This window comes from Macrosteles quadrilineatus, unplaced genomic scaffold, assembly GCF_028750875.1.
Source record: "Macrosteles quadrilineatus isolate MER2022 unplaced genomic scaffold, UCM_ALF_1.0 Scaffold_249__1_contigs__length_141745, whole genome shotgun sequence".
In the NCBI taxonomy this organism is placed as follows: Eukaryota; Metazoa; Arthropoda; class Insecta; order Hemiptera; family Cicadellidae; genus Macrosteles; species Macrosteles quadrilineatus.
The window spans coordinates 10082-37991 of NW_026542842.1; the positions used below are offsets into that span (position 1 = coordinate 10082).

The 27910-nt window shown below is 33.7% G+C and overlaps 1 protein-coding gene across 1 annotated transcript; it reads left to right on the forward strand.

Annotated features, from left to right (window-relative positions):
* The first annotated feature begins 3 nt into the window (after window positions 1–3).
* LOC128982403 (thyrotropin-releasing hormone-degrading ectoenzyme-like) lies at window positions 4–27870 on the forward strand. Its single transcript, XM_054401362.1, has 18 exons — window positions 4–126; window positions 3665–3848; window positions 10001–10141; window positions 11930–12051; window positions 12353–12508; window positions 13272–13544; window positions 13818–13998; window positions 14599–14746; window positions 15280–15361; window positions 16061–16235; window positions 19178–19343; window positions 20008–20279; window positions 21428–21615; window positions 23049–23213; window positions 24289–24459; window positions 25596–25662; window positions 26484–26613; window positions 27640–27870. The coding sequence occupies exons 1-18, from the start codon at window positions 113–115 to the stop codon at window positions 27816–27818; spliced, it is 2814 nt and encodes a 937-aa protein (XP_054257337.1). The 5' UTR covers window positions 4–112; the 3' UTR covers window positions 27819–27870.
* Window positions 27871–27910: the final 40 nt, after the last annotated feature.

Sequence of the window (27910 nt, forward strand, 5' to 3'; positions counted from 1 at the left end):
GCTTGATGCTGTACATGGGGGGAGAGGGAGATAAGAGATTAGGATGAGCTGGGTGATAACACCTCCACAGGTAGTTAGTCTCTTCTCTTTTGGGCTCCCTTGAGGTCAAATCATGGGAGATCTTAGGTCAGTTTTAAAATTTAACTTGATAATTTTACTCTACAAAACTTGAATAATTCTAAGAGTCAAGTTTTGATATATATCTTATTTTGAATTTTAAAACCATTGTAGCTACCTGTAGGAATATTTTTTGTTTTGTGAAATGTTTTGATAACAATTAGCCATATATTTTAAAAATGTGAATAGTGTTTAGCTATAATCAAAGTATTATTATCTTTTGTAAATGTGGGCCTAGTCTTTAAACATCTTTTGTTCTTAAGTTATTGTTCCCCTTTATTTTACTGGTGTTGTTAGTAAGCTGATGAAAAATGTATACCAAAGATATACAGTATGATTGTGTATAGTAAGATTCATATGTTATTGTACTCTATGGGATGTTGTTAGTTTTTACTTCAGTTTCCCAAATATCAAGCGAGGGATGGTTTGGTTAGTAACCCAACTGTAAATTTCTTGTTTATCATGGAACTCTAACAAACAATTTAAAAGTTTATATTTTTCTATTATTTGACAATTTAATTTTGAAACCCGTTATTTAAATGAAACATTTTGCTAAGCTATATTCTTTTTTCTAATGTGTAAGGAAAATGTTCACTACATTTAAATTGATACAATGTAAATTTATTACTGATAAAAACTATTCTGTAAATTTAATTTTCAAAATATATTCTTATAATGTTCATCATTCTTAGTATTTATTTCAACTCTCCATTAAGAAAAAAAAAATTAAATATATTTAAACGTATTTTGTTCAATTATTTGTATAGTTTCTTCAATCCTTAAATATTAATTCTTTCATAATTTAAATGATTTTATTTCTAAGCATTGTTATTATGCTATTAAGCATTAATTGAAGAATGAACATGTATGCTTGAAATTAATAACAATACAGACAACAACAAAAATTCTGAAACAACAAATCTATAAATAAAGACAGTGTTAAGTTATAACTTTACGTCCTTCCCAAATATAACACAAATCACATTAATAAAACCGTCAAAAAGATCTTATAACGGAATATTCATTGAATCTTTCTTCGATTCTACTTTTAAAATTCCAGACGATCAACGGAAATGTATGAAAGTGTGAAAAAGAACATTGCTTACCCAAAATATTGTTCTCTAACAAGTGGATATAAAAAATGTTGAAATACTGTTTTTAACTCCTGATTCCAAATTATTCTAGATGTTAATTTGTAAATTGAAGTATAAATTAGTTATAACTTCCTCTTACTTTGTAAACAAATTTTACTACATTGATGTGTTTTATTTTTTTCATTGTAGTCACAATCATGAAAAATAAAGTATTAGGCTATACCATTTTTGGTAGCTTTAATTGTTTTTTTTTATGGAATTAATAAGGTGTACAACAACGATGACTGTCACTTCAAGTTGATCATATGTTATCAGTATCATAAAAGTCAACAAAATGTAGGAAGAAAAAAATGTTAAAGGATTCCCTTTTTATATATTTACTTGTTGATATTCAATTCCCATTTTCTTAAATTGAAAAAATATACTCTCATACCACCAAAAAATGTAAAATTGGAATTTTTTGAACAAACACTTCCCTTATGGAAAAATTGTGCATAAATACAAAATTTGTAAATAAAATTGTTTAAACTTCTGTAAGTATAAATTGGAATTGAAGTATAATCCGAATAAATAAAAAATGTTTAATAAGTTGATTCATAGCGTTAGATAGAAGTGGTTATAATCAAAGTTATATCAACAAGCTTCGTTACAAGTTATAAGTTTCCAATGAACATTTTTTTGAAGTTTTTCATTTTTTATAGAGCGTGTCTAAATAAATATGAATCACCCGTGATTAGGTTGGAAACTGATTAAACATGTTAAAAAGGTGTGCAACCTCTTATGACTAGTTTCATATGACTAACATTTTCAGGTTGTGACCTGTTGGGTCTCTTGTACTTTTTGTAGAATATATTGTAGAAAAATGATCCTGTGACCATTAGCGATTTGAATTTCGCATCAGTTTTTAGTTTAAACTTACCACGACCTTCAATAACAATTAAGATATATTTTAAAGGAAAGCTAAAATATAACATAACTTATTTTTTGCTGTTTAGAAATGATTTTGTATAATAGAGTTCGGATAGTTTTTCTGAGAAAATAAATATACTAACAAATAAAAGATCACAATACATAATACTGAAGTATTAACCTAATATAAGACTTCTTCAGGAAGTAGATTTAAGAATCTTTAAGAGGTATTAAAATTTATCTTCAATCTACAATTATTTATTTTTCTTAATATCTTAACGCACCCTTTAATTATATTCATGCATTGATTATATTCTCTGGAAGGGCCTTATTTAAGATGTAGTAAGGTTTTCTCATTAGCAAGTCTACTCTTTGAGTTGTTTTCTTGTGAGATCCTATATGAAAGTTCAATGATATTTCTGTAGCTTGCAGCTGGGGTAATTTTTTCCTTTCTGGCTCTTTGGATGGTGGTGAGATGAGTAGAAAGGTGCGTCCATGACGGATCATGTATGTGTCAAAGTCTCTTTGCGGATTGGAGTTCTTTATTATGATTGCCATCCCAGAAGACTCCCTCTTATCTCGATTCCTTCTAAACAGTAATAATTTTAACCAAATTACACTCGGCATAAGTGACATCTTTTTAACTGGACAATTTTTATCAGCACATGGGACTGGGTCAGCAGGAAGTGGGGGGTACTGAAACGACTTTTCTCATGAGAAAGATTGGAGACCAGTGATCAGGTGTCTGAATGCAATGCTTTCCCAAATTTAAGCTAAATATTTCATTTTTGAGTAATTCCCGTGACATGAATCGGGGATGTTTGTTTAACCGGAAAACCTGTTATCCGATAGCCTCAGTCCCAAGGAGTCCGTATAAGAGGGAGTCTACTGTACTTCAAAATACTTAAACATCCTAAATTATTCATTCAATAACTTATGTTTACGATTACCTAGTCAAATAGGATTTAAAGTTGATCTCTGATGGTCCATCATTAAAAATTAAGTTTTGTAAAATCATTCAATTATGTTCTTTTGGAACAAGAAAATGGTGACAGCTGGTCCATACACAAGAATCAATTTTTAAGTAAGGGCCATTTTGCGGAGAGCTCTGTAGTTAGCATGTATGCCTCAAAAAGACTCCTCGCCGCTTACTGGAATCATTGTTGAACAGAACGACACCATTTGCAGCTCTGTAGCTGACATACTGTATATGCTTCGCTGTGTGTTTTTATAGTTTTTAAGATTATTGAACTATTGATTAAATGTCAGCTTGTATATGTTTCTTGTAAGACCTTATGTCACACGTGATGAGAGATTCAACAATTTTAAAAACACACAGCGAAGTGTACACGTCGGCTACAGAGCTTCAAATATAGTTCTATTCACCAATATGCCAGTAAGTGGTGAGGAGACTCGTTTTGGCATACACGCAAACTACTCAGCTATGCACAAAAACAAACCTTACTTAAAAATCTACCCTCGTAGATGGGATGACTACTACATAGGTGAGTTTTGGTTGTTGAGACAATCCTGTTCTGCTCCAGGCTAACGCTGTTGCTACTGATGGTTGTGGGTCTTCAAGAGTCCCTATCCCAGGACCCTAAACCCGTCGTCTACCGCCTTCCCTCCACCATCACCCCACGGTTGTACACCCTCCGGCTAGAACCTAGCCCCGACCTCGGACAAGTCAACGGAACCATCAGGATTGAAGTCTCCACCCATGGAACGGTCAGTCACACTTCGTACAGTAACAGAGAGTTTCTAGATATTTGATACAGGCTATAGCGACTAATGTGCACATTAATTTAGCAAAAAGCTCTTGGGACCAGCGTGTCATAATATCTGTGTTAAATATTCAATTTTATCTGTTTACCTCCAATTAGAAATACAGGGTGTTTTTAAAAGAATGCCGGGATTTCAAACGGTCGTTGCTCAGGGACTATTCAAGATAATTAAACAATTTAAACGTCAAATTGAAGGGAAAAGAATAAAGTTTTTTTTCACATTCTTTCATACGATTCGGAATGATTTGATAAAATTCAGATTTTCATCAATCTTATATGAGCGTAAAACTGGCAAAGTCCTTATGCTTAGGGCGGTCGGGGTCTTTATCTGATGTCTTAACTGAACCTTTTTTGGCACAAAAACTTTATCTTTTATAGATAACTTCATAAAGTGGCCAATTTAGGTTTGTTAAACTATAGACTTCGTCGGGCAATAGATTCTTTTGGGCTTCTGATGCAGAATTGTCGGATTTCTTTGACTATGTCATCGCTTGTTTTTAGCCGGCCAGGTGAATGTCTTTTCAAAACACTTCGGTGCCACGAAACTCATTAAACCAGCTTCAAGTTTCTTTATCATCAAATAGATTTAAATTTAGTTTAATTTAGCAATAGATAGAAACTCTGCGAACTACAAATTACAATCTGTGCCTTCTGTTGCGCCGTAAACGTCGTACTGGCGACTGGCGTCAGGCGTATGAGTCACAATTGCGGCCTATCACCCTGCACCTGTTTTACGTATGCCAAGGAAGTTTCCTCCCTTGCTACACGGGAACCAAAACTTAGTTACTTTAGCTTCAATTTGACGTATAAAACGTTTAGTTACCTTGAATAGTATCCAAGCAATTACTATTTAAAATCCCAGCATTCTTTTAAAAAACACCCTATATTTTGAACCGGCTGAAAAATAATAAATCATGCTGATGCTATCCAAGTTCATGAACATGAGCTCTGTAAATTCTGCCTTATTAAAGTTTTATCATCAGATGTCTTGTCTACTGATTAATATACACAGCTAATGGATAAAGTCTTGTTTTCATCAGCATGGTTTTAATGTCGCTTCGATATCAATTTAACAACAACTTTCCATCAATTTGATCAATATTTGACAATTTGGTAAAATATTTTACATAAGTTTTTTCAATATTTTATCTCAATATGATCACAGTTTTATAAAAGTTAATAATTTTGTAAAAATTTTATAATAATTTTATGTACATTATTTTGCTAAAAATATCTCTCATATCATAGGATGTTCAGGGTGTTCACTTTTTAAGTCTACTTTACATTGAAATGAGTAAAGTTTTACTTCAGGTTGACATCAAATTGACGTAATCTTAACACAATTTGATGGCAACATGACAAAAAAGTATCGTTGATATTGAAGTTTTTTAACAACAATCTGATATACATTTTTTGAATTTGTGCTGTGTGGATAACATCAGCCCTATTGTTAGGGTAGTACATGGTAGTTGCCTATTCTTCGTAACTCTACTAAGTTTGACTAGAACTACATTCTACTAGAATGGAGTGTCTTCTATTTCCTTATTGCATTATGACATTGTTTATTCACACATTTACTCAACATTATGATCTATTGCCGCTATATTGAAGGGATCACCCTTTCTTAGGGAGCATTAGGATTGTAAAACAATTAGCCACAGTTTTTTTTTTTAACCATTGTGATTATCAAGAAATTGCCTACAAACTAAAAGTAAATGAACTTAATTAGCAAGTTTCATCTGTAATAAATATAAATATTTTGAATTATAAATCAATGGAGTAGTATTTTTTTTGTATAAAACTTTATCTGTTTTTTCATCCTCTTGAATTTAAGAAAGATTTAGATAAATATATTTCAAGGCCCTTAATAATTGAATATCTACAAATAAGATAGTGGCAATTGAACAACATCTTATCGTAAGTTTTTAATCCACCACTTTTGTCTCAAACTCTTTATGATGTATTTTTAAAATTGTAATAAATTCTTCTATTAAAATTTTAATTTTAATAAAATGGATTTGACTACAATTCTAGTAAAACTTTTTATTCAAATAACAACATAAACTAAAATATCTACTGTCTTAATAGTTTGGATTCTCCAATATGGATTAAAATAAGACAGCACAATTTAATTCAATAATCTAATCTGACATTTTGTGTGTTGTACGTGCAGTACATATTTAGTACAATTTCCTCATGCCTTTAATCCTTGATTGGGTTTTATCAAGATCCTCTCCAGTAATATTGTGAACTTTTGACGATTGCAAAAGCTTTGTAGACATCCTCCTCAATCATGATAATATCACAAGATTCCAAGATTTTCAAAACTACACAAATAACCTAGAAAATAATGTTTTGGGGTTTTGACTATCTTTATTAAAAGGCTTAAGGAAATCCTCAAGTCATTGATGTATAGGAGTTCCTTCTCACTAACTTTATGATGTTTACAAGTGATATCTATAGTTAAATCTCAAAAACATTATTGGCCAGTAAAAGCTGATAAAACTAGCAATACAGTTATATTTCACTATGCCTACTAACATGTTGTTAAACTGAATTGCTACTTGAAGACTACTGCACATTTCTATTTTTTATTTTGTAACATGTATATTCCTTTGTTGCCTACCAGTTCTACATGAAATTACTCGTCTTAGGACTGACATCAATTTGTCAGAGATTTATATTTGTGATTTTTTTTATGTCTAAAATAAGGTTAATTCCTGGTTGAGTTATAACATTTACTATCTACAGAATAGACCTCGCATGTGATATAAAAATTTGAAGCCAAGAAAATAGATGAAGTTCAGGACCATCTCATCAGAGTTTACTAGTGTATTGGGTTAAATATCAATTAAAACCAATGCAGTATCATAGCAAACAGCTGATTGATTTACCACCTGACACAGAATGTTGTCGTTAGTTGGTGACCATTTCGTTGAGATTGCACCACTTTTTTTGGCTTCAAATTTTTACATTACATGGGAAGTCTATTATGTGTAAAGTCAATGGTTATAACCAGACTTAAAATCCTAGTCCATCTAGGATTCTCAATTTTGATTGGGTTTGGGTTTGTACGATTTCTGAGTTCACTGACAGATTGGATGATACAAAGCATAGCTATAAGTTAGTTTGTATGATCAAAGCTGTCTCCTAACTCTTTGTCTTCCTCAGCTTGGCTCAAGCCATAAACTCGAACTCTGCGCCCCTTGCTCTAATAAGTCAACTTTTAACTTTCCCTAGTTTCAGTAACTTTTTATCCAAGTCATAATTTACAAAATATATAATAATTTTTTAAAAGTATATAAAAAAAGATTAGATAATTGATACTAAACAAAGGCAAATTTGATTGAGAAATCAACAGTGTGGTGTATAGATTATTTCTTACCTCCATACTTATTTTCACCCCTATACTGTTGTTTCTTAATATCCGCCCTTCTTCATAGACATACATCCTTCTCAATCGTGATAATATCGCGAGATTCCTATATCATTTTTTTTTAACTGCACATAATCAGAGAATTATGTTTTTGGGTTTTGACTATCCTTATTAAAAGGCTTAAGTTGAAAGGAACTCACTAAGTCATTGATGTATATCAACTATGTAACTATATAATGGTCTTACCCTTTCATGTGCACATCAAATTATTCATAAAATTTTGCAAATTATGACTTAGATAAAAAAAAGTTACTGAAGCTATTGGTAAAGCTAAAAGGGCATTAATTAGTAAAACGGCTGCAGTTGTAGAGCCCAGGTTAAGGCTGGGGACTTTGTAATAGTTTTTCACCAAATAAAGTCGTAACAAACAATTACAGGTAAATTTATAGTTATTGATATCACGATTTGCTCAGTCTTCCGCCAAACTAAAGACTAAACTAAACTAACTAAAGATTTAAGTCTGATCGCGGCTACACATGTATTATCAGATTACAATCTCCTTTTCACAATTAATTGTTCTCCTGAATCGTTCTCAGACGTGATCAGGGCAAATTTCAGGATCATCAGGACTCCACTGATAGAGTTTTATTTCTAGTAAAGCTTTCCATTCAATTGAGAGAATTCAATTTGTTAAGGAATTTAATCCACCAAGTTAAAATTCTCCTGTAAGTGTCTCAACTCGTGTAACACTCACAACTGAACCTAGATTTGGTACAGGTTAATAATCTGAAGTTTAATAATAATTATCATATCATTCCTTCCTAAAAAGATTTTAACACTTATACCAAAACCCTGATCTGACAGGCCCACGGGAATTTTCAAAAAGACATGTTGGCAAAACTGTTTACTTGGGAGAATCCATTCCCCCAATACCTTCCCACATTTTCCTACCCTACTGGTTGATATATTTTTTGTTCATTTTGCGTGTTTGCCATGACCTTGACAGGTTGTCTGTTCATAACATGCCCGTCTCGGAAGCCCAGCATTAGTGTATTTTAAAGCAGGGTCTCACAGGCCCAGGGTTTTTCGGTTTGTGTTTCTAAGCGGGATCCATTATTTTCAAACGGGATCTCACAGACCGGGGTTTTCGGTTAGCGTCAGCCTGGGTAGGGTTTCGGTATTAGTGTTAAAGGTATTTTTTCTTGGCAATTCAAGTTAATCACACTGAATTAACTTTTTACTTCACACATATCACATCAGTCAGCTAAGTTAATAAAGGAGTGGCTCCATAACTGCACCTGAACTTCATATATTTATAATGTAATTGAAATTATAATTGACACTGGATACTTCGTGATAATGGTTAAGTCTCATCCAGGTGGTGTTAGTGATAGTTAATGTTGATATAGGAGGCAGTACTGATAAGGTATTGACATATAACAAGTACTGATAAGATATCTTTGTACTCTCAATCAATGTTCAGGGAATGTTCACTACATGAAATGAGGTTGATAAGTTTTTATAATATGACGAATTAATCTGAATTCAGACATACTCTTGGTTGTGAGGAAATAATCATTTGTATAACAATTTAAGAAATTTTTTGTATTGAATTTTTATTATGTCAGAGAAAGATTCAATTTTAATATTTTAAGGATTTTTTCAAACCTAATGGTTTATATTGTCTCAATTATCTTTTAAAGTACATAGATATTTTCATGACACAAACTTTTTTGGGATCCATCCCTCCCTAGTATTAAATAGTAATGTGCATTTCATCATAACATGAATTTTAATTTTTGAATTGTAGAGAATTCATCATCTGTATTCCAAAATATTAGCTGTAAATATTATTATTTCTTGCTATAACTATAATATACTATTAAAAAATATCAACATTTTCAAAATCAATATCAGTTGCGACTTCCCAATATTTTATTCGTGCAAACCGAAAATGACTTTTTCATATGTGAGACAAATAAACTTACACATATTTACTGTATTTCCATACAATACACAATTCTAAAGCTGAATCTTCTTTTGCACTGTCTCTACTTTCACCTCATTGTATTCCTTGCCTTGTGAATAAGAGTAAAATTATGAATTTTTGTAAATAACACTTTCAACCCAAAGTAATTGGAACTTTCATTGGACTACAATATTTTTGGAAAAAACAACCGTTCAAGAAATAAGGTTATCTGATTGAAAGATAGGGCATTTGGCAGGAATTGTTAAGGTAAATTACAGGAAAACAGGCTAACCTTTAAATAAGTCCACGAGAGAGACATAAAAACAACACAATAGTAGAAATTTCACAAAAGTCAGTGACCACAAAAAGAAATAAGTCATGTCTGCTTTGACTTAGGATGAATCCAGATAAAATAAGTTTTAAGTATTTTCAAAATTCTGTTTTTGCAATCCTTTTTTATGTGATTATTTTTGGGCCTTAACAAGATTTACCCTTTGTCTCCTTTTACCATGCAAATTGTATTTCCCTGTGTTAACCTAAAAAGTAAGCTTGTTTATACGTTGAGCCCAGTTCTGTTTTGAAATGAAATTGAAAGATAATGCATTTTTACTGGTTTATTCTATTCCCGTCCTTATTATGATCCCTCAATAATATATTTTTCCACGTTTTTACGGATAACGTCGATTGAAGAAAAGATCCAACTGAAAAACTGTAAAGTTTGAATGTTTAATATCTTCAAATCTTTTTTCAGAACGAAACACTTACCTCCATTGCGCTGCATTATGGTGCTAACGGAACAGTTAACGCGACATCTGCCGCTATTATCGACATGGACGGTACAGTTATGATGCCTGGGGCTGTTAGTTTGGATGACGAGAACTCTTTGCTTATCGTAAGTATCAAAAAAGATTTCAGTGTTTCAGAACCAAGAATCAAACTTTTACAACAATATTGATAAGTTTTAGCCCTCTTAATCAGTCATGCTTCATAAATATTTTGAGTATAAAATAATAGTGGTTTATTTATCTTTACTTTTGTCCCAGTTCAATAAAAGTTGTAATATCTACAACCATGGTTTCGACGCTAGTTGCGTCATGGTCACGTAGTTAGCAAGTCGAGAAGGATCTTGTCATAGTTAGTCGCTTGGACGTCGTCATATTTACACAAACACGGACACGGACATAAACACACATGTACATTCAGATTAAAATGACGACGTCCAAGCGACTGACTATGACAAGATCCTTCTCGACTTGCTAACTACGTGACCATGACGCAACTAGCGTCGAAACCATGGTTGTAGATATTACAGCTTTTATTGAACTGGGACGAAAGTAAAGGTAAATAAACCACTATTATTTTAAATTTATATTACCAGTTCAGGGGCAAGCCACAACAATTACTAATATTTTAAGTATTACCCATTGCAAATTCCATGATTTATATTTAAAATTGTTTACTGTGAAACAAAACCACTTACAACAATATTAACATTTTATTAACATTATAATTTTTGTAAAAATTAGAATAGAATTTTGGAATTCTTTAGTTTCCAAATTTAAAAGTTTGTACAAATGTTATCTGCGTGTGGACATCAAATGTATATTCCACATGGCTTCTATACAACTTTACCTATCTAATGTTCTTCTCTTCAGAGGAGTTTAATGTAGTCTTGATAAGTCTTTTTATATATTGTAAGTTAAATTGCAAATAATGCAAAATATTGATGTATATTTTAACAATATTGCAATATTTTAAAAATCGAAGGAATAGCTATTCTCAATTGTAATTTACTTGTTTTCTCCAGATAGGTACATAAATTAGTTTGAACCTTTTAGAAAACTAATAAGGCATCGTTAACTTTGTAAAATTTATCTGATCGTTTAGAATAAAAATAAAAATTTGCAATGATAAATGTTTTTTAATCTTTGTACAGTGTTGGGGTTAAGAAAGAAAAGCTTACTTTTACTTGTTATTTAATTTTACAACTTGAACTTTAAACTTATTTTTTGGTCTGGATAAATATTTGTTTTGTTTCTAATCTGTGAAAAATCAATAAATACTGGGTCTTTAAAAATTAATGGTGCAAAACCAAACAGGTGGATTTCTGTTTGTCCAGCAGCAGTTAGGGCCAATAACGGAAAGATCATTTTTATAAGTAGGCCTAGTGTTTTTATTTTATTTTTTTATTGACTTCTTGATTCTCCTACAGGCTTTTTATCAAATAGCTACCATAAAACAAGGACAGAAGATTGTCAAATTGTGACTCTTCAACGAAACTTCCTCACCCAACATTTGCAAAAACTACGAGGAGGATGCTTCTGAATGTTCCAAAAGTTTTTGAACAGTTTCAATTGGCCTCATTTTGGGCAATCTCCAACCCACAAAAAACCTTTTCTTGTTTTGTTGTAGCTAATTTAATAAACAAGCCTGTCACAGTTAATCAAGAGGCCAAGACAAAATTTAACCAAATCAAAACTATAGACTTGCTCTCTCCATTGTTGGCAGTATCAGCTATACATCAGTAATACATTTATCAGATAAATACATTTATCAAGGCAATCAGAAATTACACCTGTTTATTTCTGCACCATAATCACTTGGTAAAGGGGAAACAGAACATATGAACATATTTTTTTTAATTTCCCCCTGTAATCTCAAAATATGTCTTTACTTCCAGCTGGAGTTGAAGGATGGACAAGCTCTGAAGCTAAACTACACTTATGTGATATCTCTCCATTTTACATCGCCCCTGGGTACCTCAACTAAAGGACTTTTCTACGGCTATTACAACTCCACTAGGTTTGTAGTTTATGTAAATTTATAATAGTGTGGTTAAAAACTTTTTGAAATACAGTATAGGATTTATCTTTAAATGTGTTCTTTTAGTCAAGTATTAGATTCAGTACCTCCAAGACTATCTACTGGGAAACTAAGAGACTCATTGTCTCATTACAAAATAAGGTCAACATAAATATAATCTATTTTTTTTGTACTGCATTCCACAAGCTATTACTCTTACATTGCATTCTACTCATGCTATCCTGTAACAGTTGTTATTTTTCATGTGAATTGTGTGTTATATTGTTTTTTTGTTTGACAGCAAGTACATTGCCAGCAACTTCAGGCCGGTGTATGCTCGTGAAGTGTTTCCCTGTTTTGATGAACCACAGTTTAAGGTTCCTGTATCTCTACAAGTTGTTCGACCCACCTCGTACTACTCTTTGTCTACAGCTGGTTCCCCAACCTCCGAACCTTTGTAAGCATATTATCAATAGATCTCAACAGGACTTCAGCAATTGTTGTTTCTGTTCATGCCTAGTGACTAAGCCTATTAGGGCTATGGGTAAAGTGCAGGGCTTTTGTCTCCAAGGTCCTGGGTTGTAATCCTATCAATCCCCAATGGTGTTTAGCTATGTGAAATGCCACGATCTTCATCTAAGCTTAGCCAGAAGTAATTAATGTTTTAAATGGATCTGGGCTTGAGCCATACATCCTAGGATGTAAACTTGCCACTACTTGAGAACTTGCAACCATTTAGGTCCTAATTATGTAAATTAAACTTTTTGATTCATAAATTAAATATATTGTCTTAACACACAAAATCTGTTGTACAAAAGTTCTTTTAAAATGTTGCTAACGACCTTTCAAGTTTAACCTCATCGGCACGAAGCATAGTTTGTAATCCAAGCTTGCAAAGACAAGGCAACAACAAAGAGTTGAATTACCAAATGTTACAATCACATTTTTTAAAGAAAATGAAGACGTTTCTGTTTCCTTACAGTTTATTAAACACCATTAACAATCAACATCACTTATTGACACACAAAACTAATCTTCAGTTCGGTTAAGAATAACTAAACTATACTTTGATTAATTATACGCTTCTCTGGTAGATGTGCCAGCCTCAACAATAAAAAACAAGTTTTGTACAAAGGTTTTGTACAAGAGAGGCTTAATATTTTTATGTTATAGCTATTTATTTGCCAGTTTTGTTTTCATGGTTCTTCTTCTTTTTCCAGATCAGATGATAAGGTTTTGGACACCTTTCCCAACACTGGTCCCATCTCCATCCACTCTCTTGGTATCTTCATAAGTCAGGTGGCTCCGGTCTCGTCCATGGGTGTGAAAGTTGTCGTCCCTCCGTCTCTTCCAGTAACTATCGATTGGCTCAACATCCTCATCACCAATGTGGTCAAACAGTATGGAAAGTTCCCACAGTCACCACTCAACCTCATTGTTCTACCAGACAAAACACTAACTACTTTCTCTAGTCTTGGCTTCGTGTTTACCAGGTAAACTGTGAAGGATGTAGAAGTAGCTTGATGTTTCGAGCTTCGTTGTTTTAGCTGTCACTTTAAAGAAACGATTTTGAGAAATAAATATATAGCAAAGAGATAGAGATAAATGAGTTGAATAAAACCATACAAGTTAAAACTTCTACTATAGTAGAGCGTCGATTTTTACAGTTATCGGAAACATAGGTTGACCAAAAGGGACAAAGATTAAAAATAAATTATTATTTATAATTGCCTCTGTAAGGTACTTACTAAATTGCATGTTGGCAGCCCTGAGGTCTACCAAGGGACGGTTGGCAGCATTTTGCAGTGGACAAGTCTGCAACTCAAGCTAACTGAGGAGTTTCTTCGTCAATACCTGGAGTTCTCCAAAACTCCTCAGTGGTGGTCGGAGTTGTGGTTGTCCGAGAGTGTTGGGGCATACTTGGCCATTCCCTTCCAGCAAGGCGAGGTAAATAAATACACAGTCACACACAGGCTGAATTCAACCTAACTTAGAGGACAATAAAGCTGTAATTAATAATACTATTTAACCTACACAGCTAATCTTAGCTACATTTTAAAATGTTGCCAATTAACATGAAAAAATAATGATAAAAACATATGGGCCACCATAATTAATAAACAGTTTTTTAGCTTTAGTTTTATGGAAGAATGTTTTAAGTAAAATATTTGATAGTCTAGATAAAGGTTTGTTCTTGAATTGTTAAATAATCAGTTCAGTTCAATTTTGTCTATTCATAGCTACAATACAGAATACAGTATTTCACTTATATTGTAGCATAGAAATGAATAATATAACATTAGCATGTATTTAGTTTAAAAGTACTTTACAAGAAAATTTTCAAAAGTTTTTACATTTTTTGATTTTAGGTATTATAACAATTTTAGATTATTTACATGACTAAATAATTAACCATTCTTGGGCTTTTTGACTATCTAGATATTTTTGCTACCAAATTGGGTAGGATTTTAACATTGTTGGCATCATAAAAACATGTTTATTGGTAAAATGTAGTTTAATTGACCAATGCCTGTTTCTGTTTCGTAGACACCGCTACAAGATTGGCTAAAGATTGTGGTCAGAAGTGAGGCTCTTGGAGGGTACACCAGTCCTTCAGGAGCAGTCATCACTGCTGAAGACCTGACCAAGTGGGACATTGAAAACATCATCAGCAACCAGACCATCAAGCTGAAAGGTATCATAATCAGTATAACATGATTTCTTAGACATCCCAAAAAGCTCCTAACGTTACAGGTTTAGTGTAAATTCTTGTCACTCACATATTATATATAATTAACAACTTCTGATCCTGGCATTTTATATTCCCAACATTTGCAGGTACACCGCACAGAAAATTCTAATTTTATTGCAAAGTTGATAAAAAATTATACTGTATTTGTACTCTTATAAAAATGTTTCTCAGCATTTTTGGAATAAGGTAAATTTCACTACTTCTTAAGGCAGGGAGCAAACGAGTCTAGTGGTAGAGAACGGGACTTTAGTCTCTTAGGTTCTGGGTTCAAATCCCGCCAATCACTAATGGATTTTGTCAAAGGGATAATGCCTCAACTCTTTAGGTCTAGCCTGAAGTAGTGTTAAAAATAAATTTCGGCCTAAAGCCTAACGTAAAAAAATAAAACTAAAAATTAAAAAATACTTCTTTAAAAGCAAACTGGTTGTCACTGATAGAGGATTGAAGTGAGAATTAATCCACCAACTGAATTCTAGGACTGAGCACACTTCTGATGTGGCAAAACACCATGGCAGTTAAAGTAGTCCAGAAGACACTGTCAGACTTCATCAAGTTAGAGTAAGTTCACCATTAAAACATAGTATAGACAGAACATACATAGATAGTAATCATCTTATTTTACACATAATGGATAAAATTTTAATGAGACTTTGTCACATAATAACTTACGATATTTTCTAAAATCATAATAAAATCTTTAAATTAAAACTTTAAACAAATTTAATTATAGTAAAGTATCAATCCATATTTGTATATACTTTCAGTGTATAATTCATAGTGGAGAAAGGCTGTGTTTCCAATCTTCACTAGCAACACACGGAAAACAGGAACAAAAATAAATTAGACAGAAAAAACTCCTATTTTTTGGCCTCATGTTTCTTTCTGTTATGTTAATGATCTATGATGGTGGATCTATGAAATTTTTTGCATACACAACAATTTCATACTAATTTTTTTTAGTTCATTTTTAATATGCTAACCACACAACAGGTTGTTTGGTACACAAGGGTTTTGTAATATATTTTACCCACAATATGTTTGGCATTTCCCAATCTAAAATGCTCATAGTTTCAATTGGCTTAATCCTACCATCCTGAGAGATATGGTATGTGATACTTGTCTTTTGAAATTATACTTTTCTTGCAATAGAAAAAGAAAAGAATCACAAGAAACTGAAGATGGAGCTTATCAACTTTCAAATTATCATACCAGTTTTTAAGGTGTCATGATATTGCGTTGATTGTGGTCTGGTTGCAGAAAATCGGTAGTAACGACCACGGACCTGGTCAACATAATGGTGAAGTACATTAAACAAAGCAAATCTTACAACTGTACAGCTGCCATTCCCCTCCTTCCCAACTGGATCAGCCAGCCTTGTAGTCCACTGGTGAACTTCGCTATCAACTCCAACTCAACCTACAACCTAGCCCAGGTAACCATTCTGAATTTGCTACCAAATACTTACTCAAAAACGCTAATAATTTCTATTAAAAAATAAATCGAGAACACCCAGTTATTACCTTGTTTTGCCTGTGTAATCACAGGAAAGTAAGGTACAGAAGAATCATGCTAATGGGACTACCTTTCACCTCTGGTATGGTGTGCTGGAAATATACTTGTGACGTAAGGAAGAGCCGAGCGGCGAGCACTGTTTGGAATTTCCTATCGCACAGGGCACAGGGTTTTCCTCCAATTAGCTTTGTAGTACGTGAGGGCGAGGGGCGGGGGGGGGATGTGGGACTTTAACCCAAGACACCAGCACTAGTGCTAGACACTTACGTACCATGGAGTGTATCCTCCGTTCCTTACTTCTCTAGTTAATCACTTAATGTACATTTCACCACCATTTGTAACATCTTTAGGGGGTCTTGTTATATCATCAGTATCTTGTTACGGAAAGTAAATAAAAGAAACGTCTTCTAACGCTTCAAACATTCCCTTTCTTACATCACTAACAAAAACATTAATGTCTATAATATTTATGGGAAGTAAATAAAAATACTAGTGATACCAGACAATAAAAATAACATGTACAAGAATATCTGTGTCCATGTACAAGACTATGTGTGGCCATGTACAAAACTATCTGTGTCCATGTACAAGACTATCTGTGTCCAAAGTCCATACTATACAAAACTATCTGTATCCAAAGGTAGTCCTGTACATGGACACAGACAGTCTTGTATATGGACTCAGACAGTCATGTAAATGGACTCGGACAGTCTTGTATATGGACACAGACAGTCTTGTACATGGACACAGATAGTCTTGTAAATGGACACAGATAGTCTTGTACATGGACACAGACAGTCTTGTATATGGACACAGACAGTCTTGTATATGGACACAGACAGTCTTGTATATGGGCACAGACAGTCTTGTATATTGACACAGACAGTGTTGTATATTGACACAGACAGTGTTGTATATGGACACAGATAGTGTTGTATATGGACACAGACAGTGTTGTATATGGACACAGACAGTGTTGTATATGGACACAGACAGTCTTGTATATGGACACAGACAGTCTTGTATATGGACTCAGACAGTCTTGTAAATGGACACAGATAGTCTTGTATATGGACTCAGACAGTCTTGTATATGGACACAGATAGTTTTGTACATGGATACAGATAGTCTTGTACATGGACACAGACAGTCTTGTATATGGACTCAGACAGTCTTGTAAATGGACACAGATAGTCTTGTACATGGACACAGACAGTCTTGTATATGGACACAGACAGTCTTGTATATGGACACAGACAGTCTTGTATATGGACTCAGACAGTCTTGTAAATGGACACAGATAGTCTTGTACATGGACACAGACAGTCTTGTATATGGACACAGACAGTCTTGTATATGGGCACAGACAGTCTTGTATATTGACACAGACAGTGTTGTATATTGACACAGACAGTGTTGTATATTGACACGGACAGTGTTGTATATGGACACAGACAGTCTTGTATATGGACTCAGACAGTCATGTAAATGGACTCGGACAGTCTTGTATATGGACACAGATAGTCTTGTATATGGACACAGACAGTCTTGTACATGGACACAGATAGTCTTGTAAATGGACACAGATAGTCTTGTATATGGACTCAGACAGTCTTGTATATGGACACAGATAGTTTTGTACATGGATACAGATAGTCTTGTACATGGACACAGACAGTCTTGTATATGGACTCAGACAGTCTTGTAAATGGACACAGATAGTCTTGTACATGGACACAGACAGTCTTGTATATGGACACAGACAGTCTTGTATATGGACACAGACAGTCTTGTATATGGGCACAGACAGTCTTGTATATTGACACAGACAGTGTTGTATATTGACACAGACAGTGTTGTATATTGACACAGACAGTGTTGTATATGGACACAGACAGTCTTGTATATGGACTCAGACAGTCATGGAAATGGACTCGGACAGTCTTGTATATGGACACAGATAGTCTTGTATATGGACACAGACAGTCTTGTACATGGACACAGATAGTCTTGTAAATGGACACAGATAGTCTTGTACATGGACACAGACAGTCTTGTATATGGACACAGACAGTCTTGTAAATGGACACAGATAGTTTTGTATATGGACACAGATAGTCTTTGACATTGCCTAGCCATATGAATTATTTTTAAAAAACCCGTCCTTGTAAAAATAAAAAACCTAACTGGATTCGGATCCAGAGATCCGGATCTGGTACCGACATTTTCTTGGATCCGCCCATCAATTCAATTCAAAGATACTTTATTCACAGATATACAAAAGTATACATGAATGGCGTTCAGAACAATACATCATACATTACATCGCCTAATCACTAAAAAATACGTCTAATAACACTTGAAAAATATATATACACTTATCGTGTTAACTCACACGACTGTAAATACAAATATAAAAGATGTTAAAGTGTTGATCAATTACAATTGGATACTCCAATTATCATCAGATCCGATAGGCGAATTACAAGAATCTTGATGGCGTCCCTTTTTATATCCCGTCCTATTGGCTTCTGGAAATTTCGGGCAAAAAATTTTTATAAGTTCAACTGAAGTCAAAATTGACATGTATAGTACCTTAGTAATATTTAAAAAACATTTACACTGAAAACTGTCACTGGTAACATGCAACACATTTAGTCGGAAAAATAAAATTAAGGAAGAATTGATGTTGATCTAAGCGTATGTTAACTTTTGCTACAAATCTGATTGAAGAAATAAAGCAAATTAAAATATGCTTGGTTTTTAGGTTAACTGCATTCTACCTAAAAAAAAATATAAAGCAAATTGGTTTAATTTTAATGTACACAAATGATGACTGTACGTGTAATGTGTTTTCTGTAGGAAACGCCTTGGTGTACACCAGCTGAACGCTCCATCTCTGTTGCTATAGCTGTCGGGCAGACTCCTAAATGGAACAACTTTCGCCAAGGCAATTGGCTTTTGGACACCTCAGCCAACTTTACTTGGGACAACATCTCTGAAGCAAGTGTCATCAACATAGAAACTGGTAAGTTAAAATCCACTGTTGCTAGCGACATGATGTACCTACATTTTTGGAAAATATCCTCTTGAATTATGAATCGGTGTTTATCTGAAAATGTAGATTCACTGGACTATAACACTTTTTTATTTTTAGCTCAAAGACAAAAGAAATACCAAGATTGTAGATTAATCGTTGTGAATTCAAGCAAAATGAGTTTTTCAACGACAATAAACACCGCAACATAACAAGTGCAACAATGTGCTGTTTGGGGGTTAAAACCAACCATTCCGATATAATTGATAATTACGTACGGTATAACAATTTCTAACAGAGAAAAACAAGTCATCTGACTTTCATCCACTCCTTGATATGATGATCCTGAGTACACCACTAACTCTTCTAATAATAACACCAGGAAGCAAGCTGATGGTCTAATTAGAGAGCACAGGCGTCGGAGCCCAAGCTCCCGGGTTCAGATCCTTCCAATCACCGTTGGATTTTATCCATGTGATAATGTCGCGACTTAACAAGCCTGAAGTAATGTGCAAAACAGTTCCAGGCTACAACCTAGTGTTTAGGATATGATGGCGGGACTTAAAAAATAATAACGACACCATACAAAAAATCAAGTAAGGTATTGGAGTTCTATTTTAGTTCCGTTCACACTGACAGTGATTGATGCTTGCAGCTCCATTCCGAGTGAACTACCCGGTGGACCAGTGGAATGTACTGATCAATGCTTTGTCTACCGGATGGGCTCCGTTATCTGTTGCCAGCGCATTGCAAGATGATGCCGTGGCTCTTTCGCTTCAAGGCTTCTTAGACTTCTCCGTTGGACTTTCAGTCCTCAACAGTACAGACCGCACCAGCCTAGACCTAGGCTGGTGGCCAATAGTCAAGGCTACTGAGGCCATCTCTGCTAAACTCGGGAATAGTTACTACGGTTTAAGTGCATTTGGGGTGAGTTTTACCTTAAATTATATTCAATTTTGGTTACTTCTTAATGGCTATAAAATTATTAGAGCTGCATATTTTTGTATGAAATAAATTTTACTTTAAAATTAACTTTAAAGTGTTTTTGCCACAATTACATTGTTTTAACCAACTTTCCACGCAAGGATTAAGTCCGGAAAACAGCTATTCGCCACCTATTTGATCAAATGGGGTGTCATTACGTACTACTGATGAGTTGATTACTACTACTGATGTAATGAGTTTTTACTGGATTCCAGCTGATTATATTTGTCAATGAGTTGTTATAAACATACCTTTCTTATAGATTATGAATAGTGATTGTACAGTTTTTTTTATTGCTAGGTTAATTTAGAGTAGTATGGCTACGGATGTAGAGTGTATTTGGCATTCAGTCAATGATTGAATTTACCTCATTAGCCATGAATTTCCTTAGTCTAGCTAGTAGTAGTAAATAAGGCACAAAGAATGAAACATTGTTTTCCAAACAATTGTTCCTTCCATATTTTCCTTGTTGAGTATGTATAGTTCCCATAAGAAATATGTGGTAATAGTAGTTTGATAGTAATCTGGGGCATGTTTCATAATAAACTACAACCTAATATTATTAGTAACAGCTGATTGTCCAATGTGAAGTTATTTAAATTGTAAATTGTAGTTTATTATAAAACATGCCCCTGAGCTTAAACTGTAATTGTGACTTACTCAATTAAGAAGTATGTTTAATTTTCGGCGCATGAAAACTTGTATAGATATTTTGACGATTGCAAATTTAATTTAGTATCATCACAGAAAACATACTACTATAACTCAGAATGCCAACCGCATGGTAAAAAGCATTAAGTGTTTTGAGAGAGCTTTGCCTGTCAATCCGTAGACAGCGCCACCAGCGTTGCTATGCACTCAGCATAGCAACGCTGGTGGCGCTGCCTACGAATTGACAGGCAAAGCTCTCTCAATACACTTAATGCTTTTTACCATGCGGTTGGCATTCTAGGTTATAGTAGTATGTTTTCTGTGGTATCATGAATCGAACCAAGGATATTCTATTGAGAACCCTTTGTCATCATACAGAAATGAATTCTTCAAGTTTATAAATGGTGTGAATACCCTTCAGTAGATTGTTTTTTCCACAGAAATACTTTGCTGACCTATTCTCTGCTGATTTACTGGCCGAGCTTGACTTAAATAACAGTGCCAACTACACAAACGCAAGCGTTGTGAGAGAGCTAGTCACTCCTTGGCTCTGTCGTTTCAACATCGGCACATGCAGAACAGCTGTCGTGAACCTGGGAGCTTCTCTATGGCAGGGCAATACTTCTAAGTAAGTAAAATAAGGTGTTCCTCAGGGATCTGTTTTGGGTCCTGTTATATTGGGAACAGCTTAATACATTTTACAGATCTGAGGTAACAGAAATCAACATAACATCAAAATACCTTTATTGTAAGTTATAAGGGTTACGTGGTCCCATCAAAATATATTCTTAGATTCAAATCACCTAACTATTGTGATGTCATAGCTCTGTGGAAGAACATCATTAGTTATAGTTTAAGTTAAGTAGGGATGGACGAGATTGGATTTTTAGTTCAAGACGAGACGAGACAAGATTTTTTATTTCTCATAAAATTTCGAGACGAGATCGAGACGGGATTTCCCTTCTCATACACAACGGGAAATGCACGTTCAAAATTTTTACCTGATTTTGTAACATTGTTAGATGACTGTTTAAATACAAAAATAATGATAATAGGCAAGAATATTTACAATATTTTATTAAAAAACATCAGCATAACATTTTTTTATTAATCACGCCTAACTTATTAAAAATGCCTACGATTAGGAAACATAGTGATATCAGTAAGGATAGAGTTCAACTTATCCTAAAATAAAATAAATCATAAAATAAAAGCAATATTAATTTTTATAAAATAGTTACTTGTTTTGACTTTTTATAGTAATAAAACATTCCTCACACTCTTACACTTAACAAAACTTTTCAAATGTTATTAGAGTAATATTATTAAAATAATTAAAGTAATATTTACATTAAAAGAATTTATTAAATAAAAACGCCTTCGCAAAGGAAACGCAACTACAACACGCTCCTGTATTGCGGGTATTGCATGGACTTTGTGCAGGCGTTTTTAATTTTTTTTTTTTTTTTTTTTTTTAATTCTCGTCTCGATAAAAATCTCGGCCAAAAAAAATCTCGTCTCGTGTAACGAGAATTAAAATTTCCCGAAATTTCGAGACTTGACCATCCCTAAAGTTAAGTTATTATTGTGATAGCACTTCACAATATCCCAGTACTTTGTGCATTGCATGATCAATATGTTTAAGTGAATAAAGAATTTGAATTTGAAGAAAAAATTTTTTGTGTGTTGGAGATTACTGATATTACAATTATACAGCACAACGAAACTACTGAAGAAAAAAAATTGAGAAAGTATCTTTCTTGTTGTAACCGCGTATTGGGGGAGGAAGTTTTGTTGAACAGCCACAACGGCTCCAGTTGGAGCAATTATCGACCCACAACACATTTTTTCTTGGTATTTAATAGCCATTTTATAAAAAAAGTCTGTAAAGTTAAATAACTAAGAAAAAAGATAAACATACAAAAAAGGTTATAAAAATGCTGTCTTCATTGTTGGCACTAACAGCTGTTTAAATAAAAGCATGGAGAAAATCCACCTGTTTTGTTTTGCACCATTATTTTTTAACTTACTTTATATATATACAAAAAATTTGCTTTACAGTATTGCACCAAGTGATCTAGAGAATGTAGCTTGCTACGGAGCCCGCTACACTCCCGGTGCCCTGGGTCCGCTGCTGACTGCCTACCAGAATGCTACGGATATGACACTGAGACGATACTTCACCATTGCTCTGTCCTGCCTGACGGACCAAGACAGCGTAAACAAGTAAGGCAAACAAGTTTCTATTAATTTATTTTTTTATTTGTGTTTTGATTCAAAAACTTTACAAATACCGTTGAGTATCATTTAATCACATTTAAAAAAGAGACACATGCATATAATAATACATTACATTACTAGTCCTGAAAATATGTGTTTACCGGACAAGTGTGGTCGTTCACATGCGAGACGGAGTCGAGTGTGGGATCACAATATGAGTTCGGTAAACACATTTTGGACGAGTGATGTAGGATATTATACGCCATACTACTCTAAGCTAACTTAAAAAATCTTTACAAATCCTTATATTTCCTTCGACTAAAGGACTAACAATCACTACTCATAACCTCTAAGAGAGGTTATGGTTTTGTTTATAACCACTTATTGCCAAATATAATCAGCTGGTTGGTGCCCAGTAAAAACTCACAACAGCACAGTAGTACCTAATGAAACCCCATTTGATTAAGCTGGCGGAAAACAGCTGTTTTCTGGACTAAATCCTTGTGTGGCAAGTTCGTTAAAACAGTGTAATATGATGTAAAAATTATTATTGTGATTTTCTGAAATAACAGAACTAAAGTCTGATGAGAAAGAAAGATGTTACAACATTGATATACAGACCCAAAGGGAAGAGTTATTTGTGTGATTATTTTATTAGATCACTACTAAACTAGTCTAGCTTTTTTAATAGAAGATTATTTTTCCTCAACCTTAGATTAGTCTTAATTCCACTATTGTATTTTTCACCATACAATTTGTGTTCATAGAATAAAGATGATTTGATTTGATATGATTTATCAAAACTAGACATTGAAATATGGATTTTATCGTTTTAACATTTCCCCAGCAAACTTTTAAAAGTGGCTGGTTAAATGCTAATCAATCAATGAATTTTACTAAGCAAAATGGATACATACAGGTTCAAAACCCATAGGTTTGTTCGCATCAAAAAAATTAATGTAAATCTTTTAATCTAAATTTTTATTTGTACTGCAGTTAAACCAGAAAAAAGATGTTTAAAAGTCAATATTTATTTACTCTTATAAAAAGATTTGCTTACAAAAACGATTGTATGTTACAGTCTATTGTACACGATTGTCAATTCACAAACAACCTTCAAGGCCCAAGATTCGGCAGTCAGTCTAGACACTAGTGATGCTGAGGAAATTCTGGTTGGACTTGCTTCCAGTGTAGAAAATGCACAAACTGTCTTGACCTTCTTACTCAGTGAGGGTTTGGATGTTCAAGAAAGGTGAAAAATTCTTGTAGTTTCAGTTGATACTGATATTCTGTAATATTTTACAGTTCTTTTGTTTTCATCTGACTTTTGCACTCTTGTAAAGTATAAGAAGAATCTTTTGTTTTACTATTATTAACTTAGTACAGCTTGTATACAATACATTTCCAATATTTATCTGTATAAGTCTTGTAAAAAAGGCTTGTCCTCAGCATTTGTTATAATACTAATGTATTTTCCATCCTTATCTTGAGTCAGTGTAACTTTTAACTGTACAAAAATATATTTCCTACTTAAACAGTAAACAAATTTTGCTTACAACTATTTAACATTATTATAAAATCTTATTGAACTATATTGCCTCATCTAATCATACTCTGGTATGACTGTACAACCGAGATATGCCTTTTAATGTTGACTGAAACTGAAATACAAGCTCGCACCATTTACTTGCAGTATATGTGATCTTTGCATTATTTTAATTGTTAAGCTCATGTATGAAATGGCTAAACAACTAGTTGTTATTACAGATTTAAATACTCAAAGACTTATTTGTAAAATAAGAGATTATTAATTGTCTGCTCTGAAATAGGGTCGTTTGTGAAATAAATCTTATCTTTGGGTTAGGAGTTTTTTTTATGTCTCACCTCCATAAATATGAGTTTTGTGCGGTTTACCTTTTACCTTTTACCTTTTACCTTCTGTCGTGAACTTTTACCAGAGAAGACTGGATTGTTCATGTCAATAAAAAATTAAAACATCACTTCATAAGGTTTCCAAGTAAATGAATGTCGTTTTTAGTAAAGTGTAAAATTAAATAGTAGCTATGGTCGGAATGTTTAACTTTATAAAACTGAACCTCATGATTTTTGTGAGTTGATGCCAGCAAACATAATTCAATGAAATTGTTTGCCATCAAATAACAAATTAAATTAAGAAACTAAATATGATGCTTTCCAAAATTAAATTTTTACAAAAGTTCACACAAAAATTAATGAAGTTTGTTGTCAACTCAAGAAACTCCGAACATTACAATTTCTATACCTTAAGTAAAATATTTTAACTAATCTGTAAAGACGAGTTAGCAGATAATCTTATCACATGTAACAGGTAAATATGTGGTTGATTCGACTAAATTATGTGATTTTCAGATTCGGAGTTGGCACCCTTTCCTCAGTCATCAAGAGCCTTGCTAATAACAGAGCGAACCTTACTCAGGTGGGATATAACACAGTATAATGAATTCTACATACTAAACCAACCGGGTAATCAGGAACAATTTTCAACAGTCTTTGGCCAAATGTTCGTTATTTTTGGATTAGCCTATAAATAATTTCCATTCCCAGCATTTATAGCTGTTATAATCACTAGAATAAATAGGTTTACATTACACATTATAGTTCGACAAACAGCTGAAATATGACACATAGGCTGTTTACATGTTTCAGCTTGTATCTGCCATTGTCAAAACATTAACAATGCCGGTGTGTGTGTGTGGTGTGTGTATTAAATGTTGTATTTTTTGTACAGTAGACTCCCTCTTATCAGGACTCCTCAGGACTGAGGCTAGTCCGGATAACGGTTTTTCTGGTTAAACCGATGTCCTCAAAAACTTGTTAAATCGGACCGTTTACTGTGGTATTCGACTTAAATTTAGGAGAGCATTGTATTTAGACACGTGATCACTGGTCTCAAATATTTCCCACGAGAACAGTTGTTTCAGTATTGCCCACTTCCTGCCGATCTAGTCCGGTTAAACCAATGTGCTGATAAAAATTGTCCGGTTAAAGGGATGTCATTTCCGCCCAGTGTAGTCCGGTTAAACTGATGTCCGGTTAAAAGGTGTCCGGATAAGAGAGAGTCTACTGTATTGACAATGGCAATGTAGTCACATAATTTTGCTTAAAAAGACAAGTGGTTTGAAAATGAATCTAGTCGTTCAAGACTAAATTATTAAGATTGACAACATAAGGTATGTAAACCTGTTTATATCGTCCTGAAGGTAATGCTGTGTAAACTATTACAATATTTGATTTTAGCTCTCTTCACTGCAAAACCAAAACTTGGCTCCATATGTGATTCAATCCGTGGAGGAAGCTCTTGTCACGGCCACCTCGAGTCAAACTTGGTATTCCACCTACAGTAGCCAACTGTACAAGGCTCTACCTGGTGAGTAAATACACCTCACTAACACTCAACAACAATATCATATGTTAAGATAGTAAAAACTATTATTTTGCAAACAGCTTTTATTTTAATTGCTTTAGCTTTTGTTATAAACTTGGACATAAACAATCCTGTGTGGCAATCAGAATTGGAAGAATTAAAAATGTTGTGCATAAAGTAAAAAATATATTCGAAAACATATCACAAAATTTTAATCTCAGTTTAGGATAATCTGTTGATATTCAATGTGCTCATCAGAACTGGGTACTGTTTTGCTTATTAAAAAAATAAAAAATCGACAGGTGTTGTATTGGTGAAGGCTGTCTCAATGACTGCCCAGGCTCACAATAATAGAATGGAGTGATATGATCTGTGTTGCTTTGTTACTGACAATGATCAACTGTTTTATTAGTCAGGACCATGTATTGCCGAATGAAAAGTTATAAAAAAAAATTATAAATCAATAAAAGCAATATTTACATGAAAAGAATTAAATAAATAACAACGCCTTCGCAAAGGAAACGCAACATCAACGCGCTCCTGTATTGCGGGTATTGCATTGACTTTCTGCAGGCGTTTTCCTTATATGGATACTGAATCCCTCATGAATTGAATCGTGTTTTGACCACTACTTAATCGAATCGAATCGAATCGGAATTTCAATGCATTTTCGAGATCATTAAATTTATCTTGAGTTGAGAAAAAATAAGAAAAACAAACTGAACAATTGTTGTCAGTGCTCAAACCTTTTATTACCTTTAATAGTCTTCCAAGTGGGGAGCGAACTAGTGGTTAGAGCGTGGGACTTCGGTCAAAGAGGTTCCAGGTTCAAATCCCGCCAAATCACCAATGGATTTGATCTAAGTGATAATGCCGCAACCCCTAGGTCTAGCTAGCCTGAAGTAATGTGAAAAATAATCCTAGGATCGTGCCTAGCGTCCTAAGACAAAAGTTCTGCCAAAAAAAGTAGTTTTTCCACGTAACTTTTAGCTTAAAGAATTAAATAATCAAAACGCTACGAAATTGCAGCTGGAGATATTCCACCAACAACGGCGGCCGCTTCAACAACTCCTGGCCTCACGACGGTCTTCTCTACCCCTACACCGACACCAGGGGGGCATAGCGCCGCAGCAGGTCTCACCGACTTCAGAGTATTCACAACTATTCTGACAGCTCTAATGATAACTTTAGACTTTATGCTACGTTAATTTGTAATTTGTAATATTTGTTTTATCTTTTAAATAAATAACTTTTTTGGAATTTTTTGTGAGCATAACTACAAATTGGTTTTCCCATTTAA